Genomic DNA, 20662 nt, shown 5'->3' with positions numbered 1-20662 from the left:
GCTCTAGTCTAGTAACACCAGTCTGAGACACCCATCATGTCCTGCTCTAGTCTAGTAACACCAGTCAGAGACACCCATCATGTCCTGCTCTAGTCTAGTAACACCAGTCTGAGACACCCATCATGTCCTGCTCTAGTCTAGTAACACCAGTCAGAGACACCCATCATGTCCTGTTCTAGTCTAGTAACACCAGTCAGAGACACCCATCATGTCCTGTTCTAGTCTAGTAACACCTGTCTGAGACACCCATCATGTCCTGTCTGAGACACCCATCATGTCCTGTCTGAGACACCCATCATGTCCTGTCTGAGACACCCATCATGTCCTGTCTGAGACACCCATCATGTCCTGTCTGAGACACCCATCATGTCCTGTCTGAGACACCCATCATGTCCTGTCTGAGACACCCATCATGTCCTGCTCTAGTCTAGTAACACCAGTCTGAGACACCCATCATGTCCTGTTCTAGTCTAGTAACACCAGTCTGAGACACCCATCATGTCCTGCTCTAGTCTAGTAACACCAGTCTGAGACACCCATCATGTCCTGCTCTAGTCTAGTAACACCAGTCTGAGACACCCATCATGTCCTGCTCTAGTCTAGTAACACCAGTCTGAGACACCCATCATGTCCTGCTCTAGTCTAGTAACACCAGTCAGAGACCCATCATGTCCTGCTCTAGTCTAGTAACACCAGTCAGAGACCCATCATGTCCTGTTCTAGTCTAGTAACACCAGTCTGAGACACCCATCATGTCCTGCTCTAGTCTAGTAACACCAGTCAGAGACATCCATCATGTCCTGCTCTAGTCTAGTAACACCAGTCAGAGACACCCATCATGTCCTGCTCTAGTCTAGTAACACCAGTCAGAGACTCCCATCATGTCCTGCTCTAGTCTAGTAACACCAGTCTGAGACACCCATCATGTCCTGCTCTAGTCTAGTAACACCAGTCAGACACCCATTATGTCCTGCTCTAGTCTAGTAACACCAGTCTGAGACACCCATCATGTCCTGTCTGAGACACCCATCATGTCCTGTCTGAGACACCCATCATGTCCTGCTCTAGTCTAGTAACACCAGTCAGAAACCCATCATGTCCTGTCTGAGACACCCATCATGTCCTGCTCTAGTCTAGTAACACCAGTCAGACACCCATCATGTCCTGCTCTAGTCTAGTAACACCAGTCAGACACCCATCATGTCCTGCTCTAGTCTAGTGACACCAGTCTGAGACACCCATCATGTCCTGCTCTAGTCTAGTAACACCAGTCTGAGACACCCATCATGTCCTGCTCTAGTCTAGTAACACCAGTCTGAGACACCCATCATGTCCTGCTCTAGTCTAGTAACACCAGTCTGAGACACCCATCATGTCCTGCTCTAGTCTAGTAACACCAGTCTGAGACACCCATCATGTCCTGCTCTAGTCTAGTAACACCAGTCTGAGACACCCATCATGTCCTGCTCTAGTCTAGTAACACCAGTCTGAGACACCCATCATGTCCTGCTCTAGTCTAGTAACACCAGTCAGAGACACCCATCATGTCCTGCTCTAGTCTAGTAACACCAGTCTGAGACACCCATCATGTCCTGCTCTAGTCTAGTAACACCAGTCAGAGACACCCATCATGTCCTGCTCTAGTCTAGTAACACCAGTCAGAGACACCCATCATGTCCTGCTCTAGTCTAGTAACACCAGTCTGAGACCCATCATGTCCTGCTCTAGTCTAGTAACACCAGTCTGAGACACCCATCATGTCCTGCTCTAGTCTAGTAACACCAGTCAGAGACCCATCATGTCCTGTCTGAGACACCCATCATGTCCTGCTCTAGTCTAGTAACACCAGTCAGAGACACCCATCATGTCCTGCTCTAGTCTAGTAACACCAGTCAGAGACACCCATCATGTCCTGTCTGAGACACCCATCATGTCCTGCTCTAGTCTAGTAACACCAGTCTGAGACACCCATCATGTCCTGCTCTAGTCTAGTAACACCAGTCAGACACCCATCATGTCCTGCTCTAGTCTAGTAACACCAGTCAGAAACCCATCATGTCCTGCTCTAGTCTAGTAACACCAGTCAGAGACACCCATCATGTCCTGCTCTAGTCTAGTAACACCAGTCAGAGACACCCATCATGTCCTGCTCTAGTCTAGTAACACCAGTCTGAGACACCCATCATGTCCTGTCTGAGACACCCATCATGTCCTGTTCTAGTCTAGTAACACCAGTCTGAGACACCCATCATGTCCTGCTCTTGTCTAGTAACACCAGTCAGAGACACCCATCATGTCCTGCTCTAGTCTAGTAACACCAGTCTGAGACACCCATCATGTCCTGCTCTAGTCTAGTAACACCAGTCAGAGACACCCATCATGTCCTGCTCTAGTCTAGTAACACCAGTCTGAGACACCCATCATGTCCTGCTCTAGTCTAGTAACACCAGTCAGAGACACCCATCATGTCCTGTTCTAGTCTAGTAACACCAGTCAGAGACACCCATCATGTCCTGTTCTAGTCTAGTAACACCTGTCTGAGACACCCATCATGTCCTGTCTGAGACACCCATCATGTCCTGTCTGAGACACCCATCATGTCCTGTCTGAGACACCCATCATGTCCTGTCTGAGACACCCATCATGTCCTGTCTGAGACACCCATCATGTCCTGTCTGAGACACCCATCATGTCCTGTCTGAGACACCCATCATGTCCTGCTCTAGTCTAGTAACACCAGTCTGAGACACCCATCATGTCCTGTTCTAGTCTAGTAACACCAGTCTGAGACACCCATCATGTCCTGCTCTAGTCTAGTAACACCAGTCTGAGACACCCATCATGTCCTGCTCTAGTCTAGTAACACCAGTCTGAGACACCCATCATGTCCTGCTCTAGTCTAGTAACACCAGTCTGAGACACCCATCATGTCCTGCTCTAGTCTAGTAACACCAGTCAGAGACCCATCATGTCCTGCTCTAGTCTAGTAACACCAGTCAGAGACCCATCATGTCCTGTTCTAGTCTAGTAACACCAGTCTGAGACACCCATCATGTCCTGCTCTAGTCTAGTAACACCAGTCAGAGACATCCATCATGTCCTGCTCTAGTCTAGTAACACCAGTCAGAGACACCCATCATGTCCTGCTCTAGTCTAGTAACACCAGTCAGAGACACCCATCATGTCCTGTCTGAGACACCCATCATGTCCTGTCTGAGACACCCATCATGTCCTGTCTGAGACACCCATCATGTCCTGTCTGAGACACCCATCATGTCCTGTCTGAGACACCCATCATGTCCTGTCTGAGACACCCATCATGTCCTGTCTGAGACACCCATCATGTCCTGTCTGAGACACCCATCATGTCCTGTCTGAGACACCCATCATGTCCTGTCTGAGACACCCATCATGTCCTGCTCTAGTCTAGTAACACCAGTCAGAGACACCCATCATGTCCTGCTCTAGTCTAGTAACACCAGTCTGAGACACCCATCATGTCCTGTCTGAGACACCCATCATGTCCTGCTCTAGTCTAGTAACACCAGTCAGACACCCATCATGTCCTGTTCTAGTCTAGTAACACCAGTCTGAGACACCCATCATGTCCTGCTCTAGTCTAGTAACACCAGTCTGAGACACCCATCATGTCCTGTCTGAGACACCCATCATGTCCTGTTCTAGTCTAGTAACACCAGTCAGAGACACCCATCATGTCCTGCTCTAGTCTAGTAACACCAGTCTGAGACACCCATCATGTCCTGTCTGAGACACCCATCATGTCCTGTCTGAGACACCCATCATGTCCTGTCGGAGACACCCATCATGTCCTGTCTGAGACACCCATCATGTCCTGTCTGAGACACCCATCATGTCCTGTCTGAGACACCCATCATGTCCTGCTCTAGTCTAGTAACACCAGTCAGAGACACCCATCATGTCCTGCTCTAGTCTAGTAACACCAGTCAGAGACACCCATCATGTCCTGCTCTAGTCTAGTAACACCAGTCAGAGACACCCATCATGTCCTGCTCTAGTCTAGTAACACCAGTCTGAGACACCCATCATGTCCTGCTCTAGTCTAGTAACACCAGTCTGAGACACCCATCATGTCCTGTCTGAGACACCCATCATGTCCTGCTCTAGTCTAGTAACACCAGTCTGAGACACCCATCATGTCCTGTCTGAGACACCCATCATGTCCTGTTCTAGTCTAGTAACACCAGTCTGAGACACCCATCATGTCCTGTCTGAGACATCCATCATGTCCTGTCTGAGACATCCATCATGTCCTGTCTGAGACACCCATCATGTCCTGTCTGAGACACCCATCATGTCCTGTTCTAGTCTAGTAACACCAGTCAGAGACACCCATCATGTCCTGCTCTAGTCTAGTAACACCAGTCTGAGACACCCATCATGTCCTGTCTGAGACACCCATCATGTCCTGCTCTAGTCTAGTAACACCAGTCAGAAACATCCATCATGTCCTGTCTGAGACATCTATCATGTCCTGTTCTAGTAGCACCAGTCTGAGGCTCACCACTTACCATTGGTCAGTACAACACGAGGATGTTGACGTCTTCTTTTTTTATTTTATTATAACTTTACACCTTTTTCTCCCCAATTTCGTGATATCCAATTGGTAGTTAGTCTTGTCAAATCGCTGCTACTCCCGTATGGAATCGGGAGAGGCGAAGGTCGAGAGCCATGCATCCTCCCGAAACACCACCCTGCCAAGTCGCACTGCTTCTTGACACATTGCTCGCATAACCCGGAAGACAGTCTAATACACCGTAGAACTGGCGACCGTTTCACCGCCACAGGAGTCACTAGAGCGCGATGGAACAAGAACATCCGGCCAAACCCTCCCCTAACCCGGACGACGCTGGGTCAATTGTGCACCACTTCATGGGTCTCCCGGTCGCGGCCGGCTGCGACACAGCCCGCGATCGAACCCGAGTCTGTAGTGACGCCTCATGCATTTGCGATGCAGTGCCGTAGACCGCTGCGCCACTCGGGAGGCCAATGTTGACATGTCTTAAGACACCATCTCTTGCTTTAGGACACTTATATTAATAATAGTCTCACCGGGGCAGAGCACGGACTCCATCCTGTCTATAAAGTTATCCGCCACCAGGTCAGCGAAACGTGTCATCCCCGTCACGCGATCATGCCTCTGGCATGCGATGGACTCCAGGCTCTCGTGCTGTCCTTCCCGGCCGAACATGTCCCCGACCCCGATGGCGTTCACGTCCACGCTGGGGTCGTTGCAGAGGTAGGTCAGCAGAGAGTCATCATCCCGCGGGTCGAAGCGTCCGTCCGTGATGACCACGACCGACACCTGTTAAGAATGGAGTGTTAGGCCACAGCAAGACAGAGTTCACTTTCCCATCCACGTGGGGGCAGCAGCGACCATGTTACAGGTTATTTAGCCAGGCCTCAGACCCATAGATACTATATAGCAAGAACAGACATCATCATAGGCTGGCTAAGTGGTTCCCAACACACCTTGGCTCTGGTCCGCCGGCTGTCCCTGATCAGGTGGTCGTAGGCAAACTTCAGAGCGGAGGGAGTCCAAGTGCCTCCGGCTATCCACTGGAGGTTCTTCACAGCCACCTGCAAGTCAGAGATGGAGACTGTTAAGCCTGCTGAGCTAAAGGCATTAGCTTGCGGCGTAATGCCAGTCACTGAACCAGCAGCACGTACCTTGAAGGCAGAGATGGAGTCTATGTTGGAGTCATTAAGTCGGATGGCCTCGAAGGTCCCGTTGTGACTGTACTGCACAACACCAACCCTGGTTCCTGAGGAGAGAAGAGGGATCCATGAACACGTCTGTACATGTGAACCAGAAGTGGTTTGGTGAACCTGATGTGATGATCATCCATGAGACTTTACTGCTTAGCCTTTAGCTCCGCAGACTAACAGTTTTGTCAGGCAGGAGACCCATGCCGGTTTCAAACCAGTCTGTCACACAGGTAGTTAGAAAGGGCTGTACCTAAAGAGGTCATCTTTTACCTGTCTCTGAATGTGGGTGTGTTGCCATGGATCCCAGCCTGTTGATGGTGTTGATGACAAAGTTCTTCTCCAGGGTGAAGTTGGTCAGACCCACGGACTCTGAGCTGTCAATCACAAACACGATGTCCAGCGCCCCGCACCGCTTCTCACAGTCTGCAGGGGAAACAGGACGGATTAGGAGCAGCATTGGAAACTTGCACGGTTTAAAATCTTCATACATATCATATCCACCAAAATGTCTGTCAATTCAATACAACGTCATTGTCCCTCGAGGGGACATTTCATTTGGCGTATCTACACATAGACGACTACATACCTGGATATCATCATCACTTACCACAACAACCACATGACATCACAGTCCTACATCATCACTCACCACATGACATCACAGTCCTACATCATCATCACTCACCACATGACATCACAGTCCTAAATCATCATCACTTACCACATGACATCACAGTCCTACATCATCATCACTTACCACATGACATCACAGTCCTACATCATCATCACTTACCACATGACATCATAGTCCTACATCATCATCACTTACCACATGACATCACAGTCCTACATCATCATCACTTACCACATGACATCACAGTCCTAAATCATCATCACTTACCACATGACATCACAGTCCTACATCATCATCACTTACCACATGACATCACAGTCCTACATCATCATCACTCACCACATGACATCACAGTCCTACATCATCATCACTTACCACAACAACCACATGTCTCTCTGATGTAGCTCATGACATCACAGTCCTAAATCAAAGCAGAGCAGATCAGAGCGGTATTATAAATAAATACAAACAGACACAACAGGAACAGGTCAGTAGTATTATTCTGCATGAGAACGTCAGCTGTTCCGGACCACTGTGTGATCCCCCTCTCTGCAGCCGATGTGAGACCTTTAGACAGGTCAGTAGTATTATTCTGCATGAGAGCGTCAGCTGTTCCGGACCACTGTGTGATCCCCCTCTCTGCAGCCGATGTAAGACCTTTAGACAGGTCAGTAGTATTATTCTGCATGAGAGCGTCAGCTGTTCCGGACCACTGTGTGATCCCCCTCTCTGCAGCCGATGTAAGACCTTTAGACAGGTCAGTAGTATTATTCTGCATGAGAGCGTCAGCTGTTCCGGAAGACTGTGTGATCTCCCTCTCTGCAGCCGATGTGAGACCTTTAGACAGGTCAACATTCACAAGGCCGCAGGGCCAGACGGATTACCAGGACGTGTACTCCAAGCATTCACTGACCAACTGGCAAGTGTCTTCACTGACATTTTATTTACTGCTGCTCTTTAATTATTTGTTATTCTTATCTCTTACTTTTTGGGGGGGGGGGTCTTAAAACTGCATTGTTGGTTAAGGACTTGTAAGTAAGCATTTCACTGTAAGGTCTTCACCTGTTGTATTCGGCTCGTGTGACAAATAAACTTTGATTTGATTAATCAGATATGACACTATAGGAACTGATCAGTAGTATTATTGATCAGTAGTAGTAGTGACACTATAGGATCATATTAGTAGTATTATTGATCAGTAGTATAAGTTCAGTAGTATTATTGATCAGTAGTATAATTAATCAGATATGACCCTATAGGATCAGATCAGGAGTATTATTGATCAGTAGTATTATTGATCAGTAGTAGTAGTGACACGATAGGATCATATTAGTAGTATTATTGATCAGTAGTATAAGTTCAGTAGTATTATTGATCAGTAGTATAATTACACAGATATGACCCTATAGGATCAGATCAGGAGTATTATTGATCAGTAGTATTATTGATCAGTAGTAGTAGTGACACGATATGATCATATTAGTAGTATTATTGATCAGTAGTATAAGTTCAGTAGTATTATTGATCAGTAGTATAATTACACAGATATGACCCTATAGGATCAGATCAGGAGTATTATTGATCAGTATTGTTATTAAACAGATATGACACTATAGGATCATATCAGTAGTATTATTGATCAGTAGTATAAGTTCAGTAGTATTATTGATCAGTAGTATAATTACACAGATATGACCCTATAGGAACAGATCAGTAGTATAATTAAACAGATATGACTCTACATGAACAGATTGAATCTCTTTCTATTAGGATTTTTTTTTAAAGTTGATATAGTTGACTTACAGAAAGGCCAGGGTCTCCCTCTGGTCCAGGATTACCCTGTAAGAAAAAGTGTATCGATCGGAAAACAGACATTGGTGTGGCAGGTAGCCTAGTGGTTAGAGTGTTGGGCCAGTTACCGAAAGGTTGCTAGATCGAATCCCTGAGCCGACAATGTAAAAATCTGTTCTACCCCTGAACAAGGCAGTTAACCCACTGTTCCTAGGCCGTCATTGTAAATAAGAATTTGTTCTTAACTGACTTGCCTAGTTAAATAAAGGTTAAATAAAAAATAAATACAAATTAAGGGGAGCTTGAACAGTAAGTAAAATGTTCTTCTGCTGTTGGACTGTCTGATCAGAGTCTGAGTAACGCAGGCAGCCGGTGATGAGTGTCCTGTGGTAGTATACTTACAGGAGCCCCAGGGCCTCCTCTTTGTCCTCTCCTCCCATTCATTCCCTGTTGGCCTGGATGTCCCTGGACAACAATAACACAAAGACAGGTTCTTCAGTGAGCCCAAACACATGTTACTCAGCTGGGTTAGCTGGGTTAGCTCACCAGTTCTCAAGAATAGAACACAAACATGTTCTTTGGAGCACGGACTCCTCCCTTCCAGAATGCTCTAAGGCTAGCAGCTACCAAGGTAACCATGGACTTCACCTCTTTAGAGCACGGACTCCTCCCTTCCAGAATGCTCTAAGGCTAGCAGCTACCAAGATAACCCTGGACTTCACCTCTTTAGAGCACGGACTCCTCCCTTCCAGAATGCTCTAAGGCTAGCAGCTACCAAGGTAACCATGGACTTCACCTCTTTAGAGCACGGACTCCTCCCTTCCAGAATGCTCTAAGGCTAGCAGCTACCAAGGTAACCCTGGACTTCACCTCTTTAGAGCACGGACTCCTCCCTTCCAGAATGCTCTAAGGCTAGCAGCTACCAAGGTAACCCTGGACTTCACCTCTTTAGAGCACGGACTCCTCCCTTCCAGAATGCTCTCTTTGTGGCACCTGACCACACGACTGAACAGTAGTCCAGGTGTGACAAAACTAGGGCCTGTAGGACCTGCCTTGTTGATAGTGTTGTTAAGAAGGTAGAAACTAGGGCCTGTAGGACCTGCCTTGTTGATAGTGTTGTTAAGAAGGTAGAAACTAGGGCCTGTAGGACCTGTCTTGTTGATAGTGTTGTTAAGAAGGTAGAAACTAGGGCCTGTAGGACCTGCCTTGTTGATAGTGTTGTTAAGAAGGTAGAAACTAGGGCCTGCAGGACCTGCCTTGTTGATAGTGTTGTTAAGAAGGTAGAAACTAGGGCCTGCAGGACCTGCCTTGTTGATAGTGTTGTTAAGAAGGTAGAAACTAGGGCCTGTAGGACCTGCCTTGATGATAGTGTTGTTAAGAAGGTAGAAACTAGGGCCTGTAGGACCTGCCTTGTTAAAAGTGTTGTTAAGAAGGTAGAAACTAGGGCCTGTATGACCTGCCTTGTTGATAGTGTTGTTAAGAAGGTAGAAACTAGGGCCTGTAGGACCTGCCTTGTTGATAGTGCTGTTAAGAAGGTAGAAACTAGGGCTTGTAGGACCTGCCTTGTTGATATTGTTGTTAAGAAGGTAGAAACTAGAGTCTGTAGGACCTGCCTTGTTGATAGTGTTGTTAAGAAGGTAGAAACTAGGGCTGTAGGACCTGCCTTGTTGATAGTGTTGTTAAGAAGGTAGAGACTAGGGCCTGTAGGACCTGCCTTGTTGATAGTGTTGTTAAGAAGGTAGAAACTAGGTCCTGTAGGACCTGCCTTGTTGATAGTGCTGTTAAGAAGGTAGAAACTAGGGCCTGTAGGACCTGCCTTGTTGATAGTGTTGTTAAGAAGGTAGAAACTAGGGCCTGTATGACCTGCCTTGTTGATAGTGTTGTTAAGAAGGTAGAAACTAGGGCCTGTAGGACCTGCCTTGTTGATAGTGTTGTTAAGAAGGTAGAAACTAGGGCCTGTAGGACCTGCCTTGTTGATAGTGTTGTTAAGAAGGTAGAAACAAGGGCCTGTAGGACCTGCCTTGTTGATAGTTTTGTTAAGAAGGCAGAGCAGCGCTTTATTATGGACAGACTTCTCCCCATCTTAGCTACTGTTGTATCAAATGACAGTTTACAATCTAGTGTTACTCCAATCAGTTTAGTCTCCTCAACTTGCTCAATTTCAACATTATTTATTACAAGATTTAGTTGAGGTTTAGGGTTTAGTGAATGATTTCACTAAATTAGGACTACCTAATTCCTTGCCACCCATTCTGAAACTGACTACAGCTCTCTGTTCAGTATTGCAGTGATTTCACTTGCTGTGGTAGCTGACGTATATAGTGTTGAGTCATCAGCATACATAGACATCTTCCGAACAATCACTCAGAATATTTATCTCAGGCTTGGCAACTACCAAAGCAAATCCTAGGCGAACCATCCACATCAATAGATATAAACTAATCCAAGTGTATATTCAGCTGTTCACGACAGCAGCTGGAGCTTACCGGTTCACCATTTGGTCCTTTCGTCCCAGCTTCTCCTTTGTTGCCACAGTTCCCTCTGCTTCCCCAAGGGCCTGGACGTCCATTGTCCCCTCTGGTTCCCTGACAGAACAGACAGAACAGCATCTCAATACAAATTGTATTGTGAACTCTTGAGCTGACGACTTTCATCTTGTCAAATGTCAAACTGTACCGTTTCTCCTCTTAGTCCCGGATAGTTGAACCCATCTCTTCCTTTGTCACCCTAAAACAGAGAAGAAGACTAGCTACATTACACTGTGGGAGGTGTCCACTAACTACATCACACTGTGGGAAGTGTCCACTAACTACATTACACTGTGGGAAGTGTCCACTAACTACATTACACTGTGGGAAGTGTCCACTAACTACATTACACTGTGGGAAGTGTCCACTAACTACATTACACTGTGGGAAGTGTCCACTAACTACATTACACTGTGGGAAGTGTCCACTAACTACATTACACTGTGGGAAGTGTCCACTAGCTACATTACACTGTGGGAAGTGTCCACTAACTACATTACTCTGTGGGAGGTGTCCACTAACTACATTACACTGTGGGAAGTGTCCACTAACTACATTACACTGTGGGAAGTGTCCACTAACTACATTACACTGTGGGAAGTGTCCACTAACTACATTACACTGTGGGAAGTGTCCACTAACTACATTACACTGTGGGAAGTGTCCACTAACTACATTACACTGTGGGAAGTGTCCACTAACTACATTACACTGTGGGAAGTGTCCACTAACTACATTACACTGTGGGAAGTGTCCACTAACTACATTACACTGTGGGAAGTGTCCACTAACTACATTACTCTGTGGGAAGTGTCCACTAACTACATTACACTGTGGGAAGTGTCCACTAACTACATTACACTGTGGGAAGTGTCCACTAACTACATTACACTGTGGGAAGTGTCCACTAACTACATTACACTGTGGGAAGTGTCCACTAACTACATTACACTGTGGGAGGTGTCCACTAACTACATTACACTGTGGGAAGTGTCCACTAACTACATTACACTGTGGGAAGTGTCCACTAACTACATTACACTGTGGGAAGTGTCCACTAACTACATTACACTGTGGGAAGTGTCCACTAACTACATTACACTGTGGGAAGTGTCCACTAACTACATTACACTGTGGGAAGTGTCCACTAACTACATTACACTGTGGGAAGTGTCCACTAACTACATTACACTGTGGGAAGTGTCCACTAACTACATTACACTGTGGGAAGTGTCCACTAACTACATTACACTGTGGGAAGTGTCCACTAACTACATTACACTGTGGGAAGTGTCCACTAACTACATTACACTGTGGGAAGTGTCCACTAACTACATTACACTGTGGGAAGTGTCCACTAACTACATTACTCTGTGGGAAGTGTCCACTAACTACATTACACTGTGGGAAGTGTCCACTAACTACATTACACTGTGGGAAGTGTCCACTAGCTACATTACACTGTGGGAAGTGTCCACTAACTACATTACACTGTGGGAAGTGTCCACTAACTACATTACACTGTGGGAAGTGTCCACTAACTACATTACACTGTGGGAAGTGTCCACTAACTACATTACACTGTGGGAAGTGTCCACTAACTACATTACACTGTGGGAAGTGTCCACTAACTACATTACACTGTGGGAAGTGTCCACTAACTACATTACACTGTGGGAAGTGTCCACTAACTACATTACACTGTGGGAAGTGTCCACTAACTACATTACACTGTGGGAAGTGTCCACTAACTACATTACACTGTGGGAAGTGTCCACTAACTACATTACACTGTGGGAAGTGTCCACTAACTACATTACACTGTGGGAAGTGTCCACTAACTACATTACACTGTGGGAAGTGTCCACTAACTACATTACACTGTGGGAAGTGTCCACTAACTACATTACACTGTGGGAGGTGTCCACTAACTACATTACACTGTGGGAGGTGTCCACTAACTACATTACACTGTGGGAAGTGTCCACTAACTACATTACACTGTGGGAAGTGTCCACTAACTACATTACACTGTGGGAAGTGTCCACTAACTACATTACACTGTGGGAAGTGTCCACTAACTACATTACACTGTGGGAAGTGTCCACTAACTACATTACACTGTGGGAAGTGTCCACTAACTACATTACACTGTGGGAAGTGTCCACTAACTACATTACACTGTGGGAAGTGTCCACTAACTACATTACACTGTGGGAAGTGTCCACTAACTACATTACTCTGTGGGAAGTGTCCACTAACTACATTACACTGTGGGAAGTGTCCACTAACTACATTACACTGTGGGAGGTGTCCACTAACTACATTACACTGTGGGAGGTGTCCACTAACTACATTACTCTGTGGGAAGTGTCCACTAACTACATTACACTGTGGGAAGTGTCCACTAACTACATTACACTGTGGGAAGTGTCCACTAACTACATTACACTGTGGGAAGTGTCCACTAACTACATTACACTGTGGGAAGTGTCCACTAACTACATTACACTGTGGGAGGTGTCCACTAACTACATTACACTGTGGGAGGTGTCCACTAACTACATTACACTGTGGGAGGTGTCCACTAACTACATTACACTGTGGGAAGTGTCCACTAACTACATTACACTGTGGGAAGTGTCCACTAACTACATTACTCTGTGGGAAGTGTCCACTAACTACATTACACTGTGGGAAGTGTCCACTAACTACATTACACTGTGGGAAGTGTCCACTAACTACATTACACTGTGGGAAGTGTCCACTAACTACATTACACTGTGGGAAGTGTCCACTAACTACATTACACTGTGGGAGGTGTCCACTAACTACATTACACTGTGGGAGGTGTCCACTAACTACATTACACTGTGGGAAGTGTCCACTAGCTACATTACACTGTGGGAAGTGTCCACTAGCTACATTACACTGTGGGAAGTGTCCACTAGCTACATTACACTGTGGGAAGTGTCCACTAACTACATTACACTGTGGGAAGTGTCCACTAACTACATTACACTGTGGGAAGTGTCCACTAACTACATTACACTGTGGGAAGTGTCCACTAACTACATTACACTGTGGGAAGTGTCCACTAACTACATTACACTGTGGGAAGTGTCCACTAACTACATTACACTGTGGGAAGTGTCCACTAACTACATTACACTGTGGGAAGTGTCCACTAACTACATTACACTGTTGGAAGTGTCCACTAACTACATTACACTGTGGGAAGTGTCCACTAACTACATTACACTGTGGGAAGTGTCCACTAACTACATTACACTGTGGGAAGTGTCCACTAACTACATTACACTGTGGGAAGTGTCCACTAACTACATTACACTGTGGGAAGTGTCCACTAACTACATTACACTGTGGGAAGTGTCCACTAACTACATTACACTGTGGGAAGTGTCCACTAACTACATTACACTGTGGGAAGTGTCCACTAGCTACATTACACTGTGGGAAGTGTCCACTAGCTACATTACACTGTGGGAAGTGTCCACTAGCTACATTACACTGTGGGAAGTGTCCACTAGCTACATTACACTGTGGGAAGTGTCCACTAGCTACATTACACTGTGGGAAGTGTCCACTAACTACATTACTCTGTGGGAAGTGTCCACTAACTACATTACACTGTGGGAAGTGTCCACTAACTACATTACACTGTGGGAAGTGTCCACTAACTACATTACACTGTGGGAAGTGTCCACTAACTACATTACACTGTGGGAAGTGTCCACTAGCTACATTACACTGTGGGAAGTGTCCACTAGCTACATTACACTGTGGGAAGTGTCCACTAACTACATTACACTGTGGGAAGTGTCCACTAACTACATTACACTGTGGGAAGTGTCCACTAACTACATTACACTGTGGGAAGTGTCCACTAACTACATTACACTGTGGGAAGTGTCCACTAACTACATTACACTGTGGGAAGTGTCCACTAACTACATTACACTGTGGGAAGTGTCCACTAACTACATTACACTGTGGGAAGTGTCCACTAACTACATTACACTGTGGGAAGTGTCCACTAACTACATTACACTGTGGGAGGTGTCCACTAACTACATTACACTGTGGGAAGTGTCCACTAACTACATTACACTGTGGGAAGTGTCCACTAGCTACATTACACTGTGGGAAGTGTCCACTAGCTACATTACTCTGTGGGAAGTGTCCACTAGCTACATTACACTGTGGGAAGTGTCCACTAACTACATTACTCTGTGGGAAGTGTCCACTAACTACATTACACTGTGGGAAGTGTCCACTAACTACATTACACTGTGGGAAGTGTCCACTAACTACATTACACTGTGGGAGGTGTCCACTAACTACATTACACTGTGGGAAGTGTCCACTAACTACATTACACTGTGGGAATTGTCCACTAACTACAATACACTGTGGGAAGTGTCCACTAACTACATTACACTGTGGGAAGTGTCCACTAACTACATTACACTGTGGGAAGTGTCCACTAACTACATTACTCTGTGGGAAGTGTCCACTAACTACATTACACTGTGGGAAGTGTCCACTAACTACATTACACTGTGGGAAGTGTCCACTAACTACATTACACTGTGGGAAGTGTCCACTAACTACATTACTCTGTGGGAAGTGTCCACTAACTACATTACACTGTGGGAAGTGTCCACTAACTACATTACACTGTGGGAAGTGTCCACTAACTACATTACACTGTGGGAAGTGTCCACTAACTACATTACACTGTGGGAAGTGTCCACTAACTACATTACACTGTGGGAAGTGTCCACTAACTACATTACACTGTGGGAAGTGTCCACTAACTACATTACACTGTGGGAAGTGTCCACTAGCTACATTACACTGTGGGAAGTGTCCACTAACTACATTACACTGTGGGAAGTGTCCACTAACTACATTACACTGTGGGAAGTGTCCACTAGCTACATTACACTACATTACAACAGTACATTTGGTCCAGGATCTATATAACCCTAACCCCACCTTTGGTCCAGGATCTATATTATAACTCAACCCCACCTTTGGTCCAGGATCTATATAACCCAACCCCACCTTTGGTCCAGGATCTATATAACCCAACCCCACTTTTGGTCCAGGATCTATATAACCCAACCCCACCTTTGGTCCAGGATCTATATAACCTAACCCCACCTTTGGTCCAGGATCTATATAACCCAACCCCATCTTTGGTCCAGGATCTCTATAACCCAACCCCACCTTTGGTCCAGGATCTATATAACCCAACCCCACCTTTGGTCCAGGATCTATATAACCCAACCCCACCTTTGGTCCAGGATCTCCATGGGGTCCAGTCTGTCCAGGATCACCAGGCTCTCCAGCAGCTCCCTGTAACACAGAGATGCCATACTGAGTACTATATGCATAAAGTATTCAAGTAAAGAAAAACATTATATACCCACATGGCACTGAAATACATAGGTATAGACTACCGTCAATAAATAAACAATTCCCGAAATGTAGATGCATTTATTTAACCTTTATTTAGACGAGAAGACTGTCGCAGTATGCTCAAAATGTAGACATGGCAACATGTATTCTGACTAAACAGAACGTACAAAACAGGAGGATATCTTAGAATAGAGTAGAGTAGTAGAATAGGACTAGTAGTAACAGTAGTAGAAGTAAAAGTAGTAGCCTACTAGTAGTAGAAGTAGTAGAAGTAGACTACTAGTGTTAGACGTAGAAGAAGGATAGTAGAAGTAGACTAGTAGTAGAATTAGACTAGTAGTAGTAGGAGTATAAGAAATAGACTACTAGTAGTAGTAGCTGTAGTAGCAGCAGTAGTAGAGTGGTAGTAGTAGAAGAAATAGACGTGTGGTAGTAGTAGAAGCATTACAGGTAGTCTAGTGGTAGTAGTAGAAGTAGACTAGTAGAAATAGACAACTACTAGTAGTAGAAGTAGACTAGTAGTAGTAGTAGTAGTAGTGGTAGTAGTATTGTTAGTAGTAGATGTATGATATTAGTAGTAGAAACAGACTAGTACTAGAAGTAGACGAGTAGTAGTAGAAGTAGACTAGTAGTAGCAGTAGCAGTAGTAGTAGAAGTAGAGAAGTAGTAGAAGTAGGATAGTAGACGTAGACTAGTAGTAGTAGAAGTAGACTAGTAGTAGTAGAAGTAGACTAGTAGTAGTAGTAGTAGACGTAGACTAGTAGTAGTAGAAGTAGACTAGTAGTAGTATAAGTATAAGTAGACGTAGAGTAGTAGTAGTAGTAGAAGTAGACTAGTAGTAGTAGTAGTAGTATAAGTATAAGTAGACGTAGAGTAGTAGTAGTAGTAGTAGTAGACTAGTAGTAGTAGAAGTAGACTAGTAGTAGTATAAGTATAAGTAGACGTAGAGTAGTAGTAGTAGTAGAAGTAGACTAGTAGTAGAAGTAGACTAGTAGTAGTAGTAGTAGTAGACTAGTAGTAGTAGTAGTAGTAGACTAGTAGTAGAAGTAGACTAGTAGTAGTAGAAGTAGACTAGTAGTAGACGTAGACTAGTAGTAGTAGTAGTAGTAGTAGTAGTAGTAGACTAGTAGTAGACATAGAAGTAGACTAGTAGTAGTAGTAGAAGTTGACTAGTAGTAGTAGTAGTAGTAGAAGTTGACTAGTAGTACTAGTAGTAGAAGTAGACTAGTAGTAGTACTAGTAGTAGAAGTAGACTAGTAGTAGTAGTAGAAGTAGACTAGTAGTAGAAGTTGACTAGTAGTAGTAGTAGTAGAAGTTGACTAGTAGTAGTAGTAGAAGTTAACTAGTAGTATACTAGTAGTAGACGTAGAAGTAGACTAGTAGTAGTAGTAGAAGTAGTAGTAGTATAAGTTAACTAGTAGTAGTAGACTAGTAGTAGTAGTAGTAGTAGACTAGTAGTAGTAGTAGTAGTAGACTAGTAGTAGTAGTAGTAGTAGTAGTAGACTAGTAGTAGTAGTAGTAGACTAGTAGTAGTGGTAGTAGTAGTAGACTAGTAGTAGTAGTAGTAGTAGTAGTAGTAGTAGTAGTAGACTAGTAGTAGTAGTAGACTAGCAGTAGTAGTAGTAGACGTAGTAGTAGTAGTAGTAGTAGTAGACTAGTAGTAGTAGTAGTAGTAGACTAGTAGTAGAAGTTGACTAGTAGTAGTAGTAGAAGTTAACTAGTAGTAGTAGTAGAAGTAGCCTACTAGTAGTATAAGTAGACTAGTAGTAGTAGAAGTAGACTAGTAGTAGTAGTAGACTAGTAGTAGCAGTGAAGTAGACTAGTAGTAGTAGTGTTAGTAGTAGAAGTAGACTAGTAGTAGCAGTAGAAGTAGACTAGCAGTAGACTAGTAGTAGTAGTAGTGTTATTAGTTGAAGTAGACTAGTAGTAGTAGTAGAAGTAGACTAGTAGTAGTAGTAGTAGAGGTAGACTAGTTGTAGAAGTAGACTAGTAGTAGTAGTGTTAGAAGTAGAAGTAGGGTAGTAGAAGTAGACTAGTAGTAGAAGTAGACTACTACTAGTAGTAGTAGTAGCAGTAGAAGTAGACTAGTAGTAGTAGAAGTAGACTAGTAGTAGTAGTAGTAGAAGTAGACTAGTAGTAGTAGTAGAAGTAGACTAGTAGTAGAAGTAGACTAGTAGTAGTAGAAGTAGACTAGTAGTAGTAGAAGTAGACTAGTAGTAGTAGAAGTAGACTAGTTGTAGTAGCAGTAGAAGTAGACTAGTTGTAGTAGAAGTAGACTGGTAGTAGTAGAAGTAGACTGGTAGTAGTAGAAGTAGACTCATTGTAGAAGTAGTATAAGTAGACTAGTTGTAGTAGAAGTAGACTAGTAGTAGAAGTAGACTAGTTGTAGGATAGTAGAAGTAGACTAGTAGTACTAGAAGTAGACTAGAAGTAGACTACTAGTAGACTAGAAGTAGACTACTAGTAGTAGAAGTAGACTACTAGTAGTAGAAGTAGACTAGAAGTAGACTACTAGTAGTAGAAGTAGACTAGAAGTAGACTACTAGTAGTAGAAGTAGACTAGAAGTAGACTACTAGTAGTAGAAGTAGACTAGAAGTAGACTACTAGTAGTAGAAGTAGACTAGAAGTAGACTACTAGTAGTAGAAGTAGACTAGAAGTAGACTACTAGTAGTAGAAGTAGACTAGAAGTAGACTACTAGTAGTAGAAGTAGACTAGAAGTAGACTACTAGTAGTAGAAGTAGACTAGAAGTAGACTACTAGTAGTAGAAGTAGACTAGAAGTAGACTACTAGTAGTAGAAGTAGACTAGAAGTAGACTACTAGTAGTAGAAGTAGACTAGAAGTAGACTACTAGTAGTAGAAGTAGACTACTAGTAGTAGAAGTAGACTACTAGTAGTAGAAGTAGACTACTAGTAGTAGAAGTAGACTAGTTGTAGTAGTAGTAGAAGTAGACTAGTAGTAGAAGCAGACTAGTTGTAGTAGTAGTAGAAGTAGACTAGTAGTAGAAGCAGACTAGTAGTAGAAGTAGACTAGTAGTAGAAGTAGACTAGTAGTAGTAGTAGAAGTGGTAGAAGTAGACTAGTTGTAGTAGTAATAGTAGATGTAGACTAGTAGTAGACTAGTAGTAGTAGAAGTATACTAGTCGTAGTAGTAGAAGTAGACTAGTAGTAGTAGTAGTAGTAGTAGTAGAAGTAGACTAGTTGTAGGATAGTAGAAGTAGACTAGTAGTACTAGAAGTAGACTAGTAGTACTAGAAGTAGACTAGTAGTACTAGAAGTAGACTAGAAGTAGACTAGTAGTACTAGAAGTAGACTAGAAGTAGACTACTAGTAGTAGAAGTAGACTAGAAGTAGACTACTAGTAGTAGAAGTAGACTACTAGTAGTAGAAGTAGACTACTAGTAGTAGAAGTAGACTACTAGTAGTAGAAGTAGACTAGTAGTAGTAGAAGTAGACTAGTAGTAGTAGAAGTAGACTAGTAGTAGTAGAAGTAGACTAGTTGTAGTAGCAGTAGAAGTAGACTAGTTGTAGTAGAAGTAGACTAGTAGTAGTAGAAGTAGACTGGTAGTAGTAGAAGTAGACTCATTGTAGAAGTAGTATAAGTAGACTAGTTGTAGTAGAAGTAGACTAGTAGTAGAAGTAGACTAGTTGTAGGATAGTAGAAGTAGACTAGTAGTACTAGAAGTAGACTAGAAGTAGACTACTAGTAGACTAGAAGTAGACTACTAGTAGTAGAAGTAGACTACTAGTAGTAGAAGTAGACTAGAAGTAGACTACTAGTAGTAGAAGTAGACTAGAAGTAGACTACTAGTAGTAGAAGTAGACTAGAAGTAGACTACTAGTAGTAGAAGTAGACTAGAAGTAGACTACTAGTAGTAGAAGTAGACTAGCAGTAGACTACTAGTAGTAGAAGTAGACTAGAAGTAGACTACTAGTAGTAGAAGTAGACTAGAAGTAGACTACTAGTAGTAGAAGTAGACTAGAAGTAGACTACTAGTAGTAGAAGTAGACTAGAAGTAGACTACTAGTAGTAGAAGTAGACTAGAAGTAGACTACTAGTAGTAGAAGTAGACTACTAGTAGTAGAAGTAGACTAGTTGTAGTAGTAGTAGAAGTAGACTAGTAGTAGAAGCAGACTAGTAGTAGAAGTAGACTAGTAGTAGAAGTAGACTAGTAGTAGTAGTAGAAGTGGTAGAAGTAGACTAGTTGTAGTAGTAATAGTAGATGTAGACTAGTAGTAGACTAGTAGTAGTAGAAGTATACTAGTCGTAGTAGTAGAAGTAGACTAGTAGTAGTAGTTGTAGGATAGTAGAAGTAGACTAGTAGTACTAGAAGTAGACTAGTAGTACTAGAAGTAGACTAGTAGTACTAGAAGTAGACTAGAAGTAGACTAGTAGTACTAGAAGTAGACTAGAAGTAGACTACTAGTAGTAGAAGTAGACTAGAAGTAGACTACTAGTAGTAGAAGTAGACTACTAGTAGTAGAAGTAGACTACTAGTAGTAGAAGTAGA

At 43.7% G+C, this 20662-nt stretch overlaps 1 protein-coding gene across 1 annotated transcript in view; it reads right to left on the bottom strand.

Annotated features, from left to right (window-relative positions):
• The window catches only part of LOC129816963 (collagen alpha-2(VI) chain-like), a 58509-nt gene that overhangs the window by 20646 nt on the left and 17201 nt on the right, over window positions 1-20662 (bottom strand). The window contains exons 22-31 of the mRNA XM_055871954.1: window positions 16024-16086; window positions 10850-10900; window positions 10660-10758; window positions 8576-8638; window positions 8186-8221; window positions 6758-6803; window positions 6019-6171; window positions 5710-5804; window positions 5512-5619; window positions 5092-5344 (exon numbers count right to left, since the gene is read on the bottom strand). Coding sequence (XP_055727929.1) covers window positions 5092-5344; window positions 5512-5619; window positions 5710-5804; window positions 6019-6171; window positions 6758-6803; window positions 8186-8221; window positions 8576-8638; window positions 10660-10758; window positions 10850-10900; window positions 16024-16086 — 967 coding nt within the window. The remainder of the gene's footprint in view (window positions 1-5091; window positions 5345-5511; window positions 5620-5709; window positions 5805-6018; window positions 6172-6757; window positions 6804-8185; window positions 8222-8575; window positions 8639-10659; window positions 10759-10849; window positions 10901-16023; window positions 16087-20662) is intronic.

Source organism: Salvelinus fontinalis, chromosome 19 (genome assembly GCF_029448725.1).
Source record: "Salvelinus fontinalis isolate EN_2023a chromosome 19, ASM2944872v1, whole genome shotgun sequence".
Taxonomy (NCBI): Eukaryota; Metazoa; Chordata; class Actinopteri; order Salmoniformes; family Salmonidae; genus Salvelinus; species Salvelinus fontinalis.
Note: the sequence above shows the minus strand (reverse complement) of the source record. Positions and strands in the feature narration are given on the sequence as shown.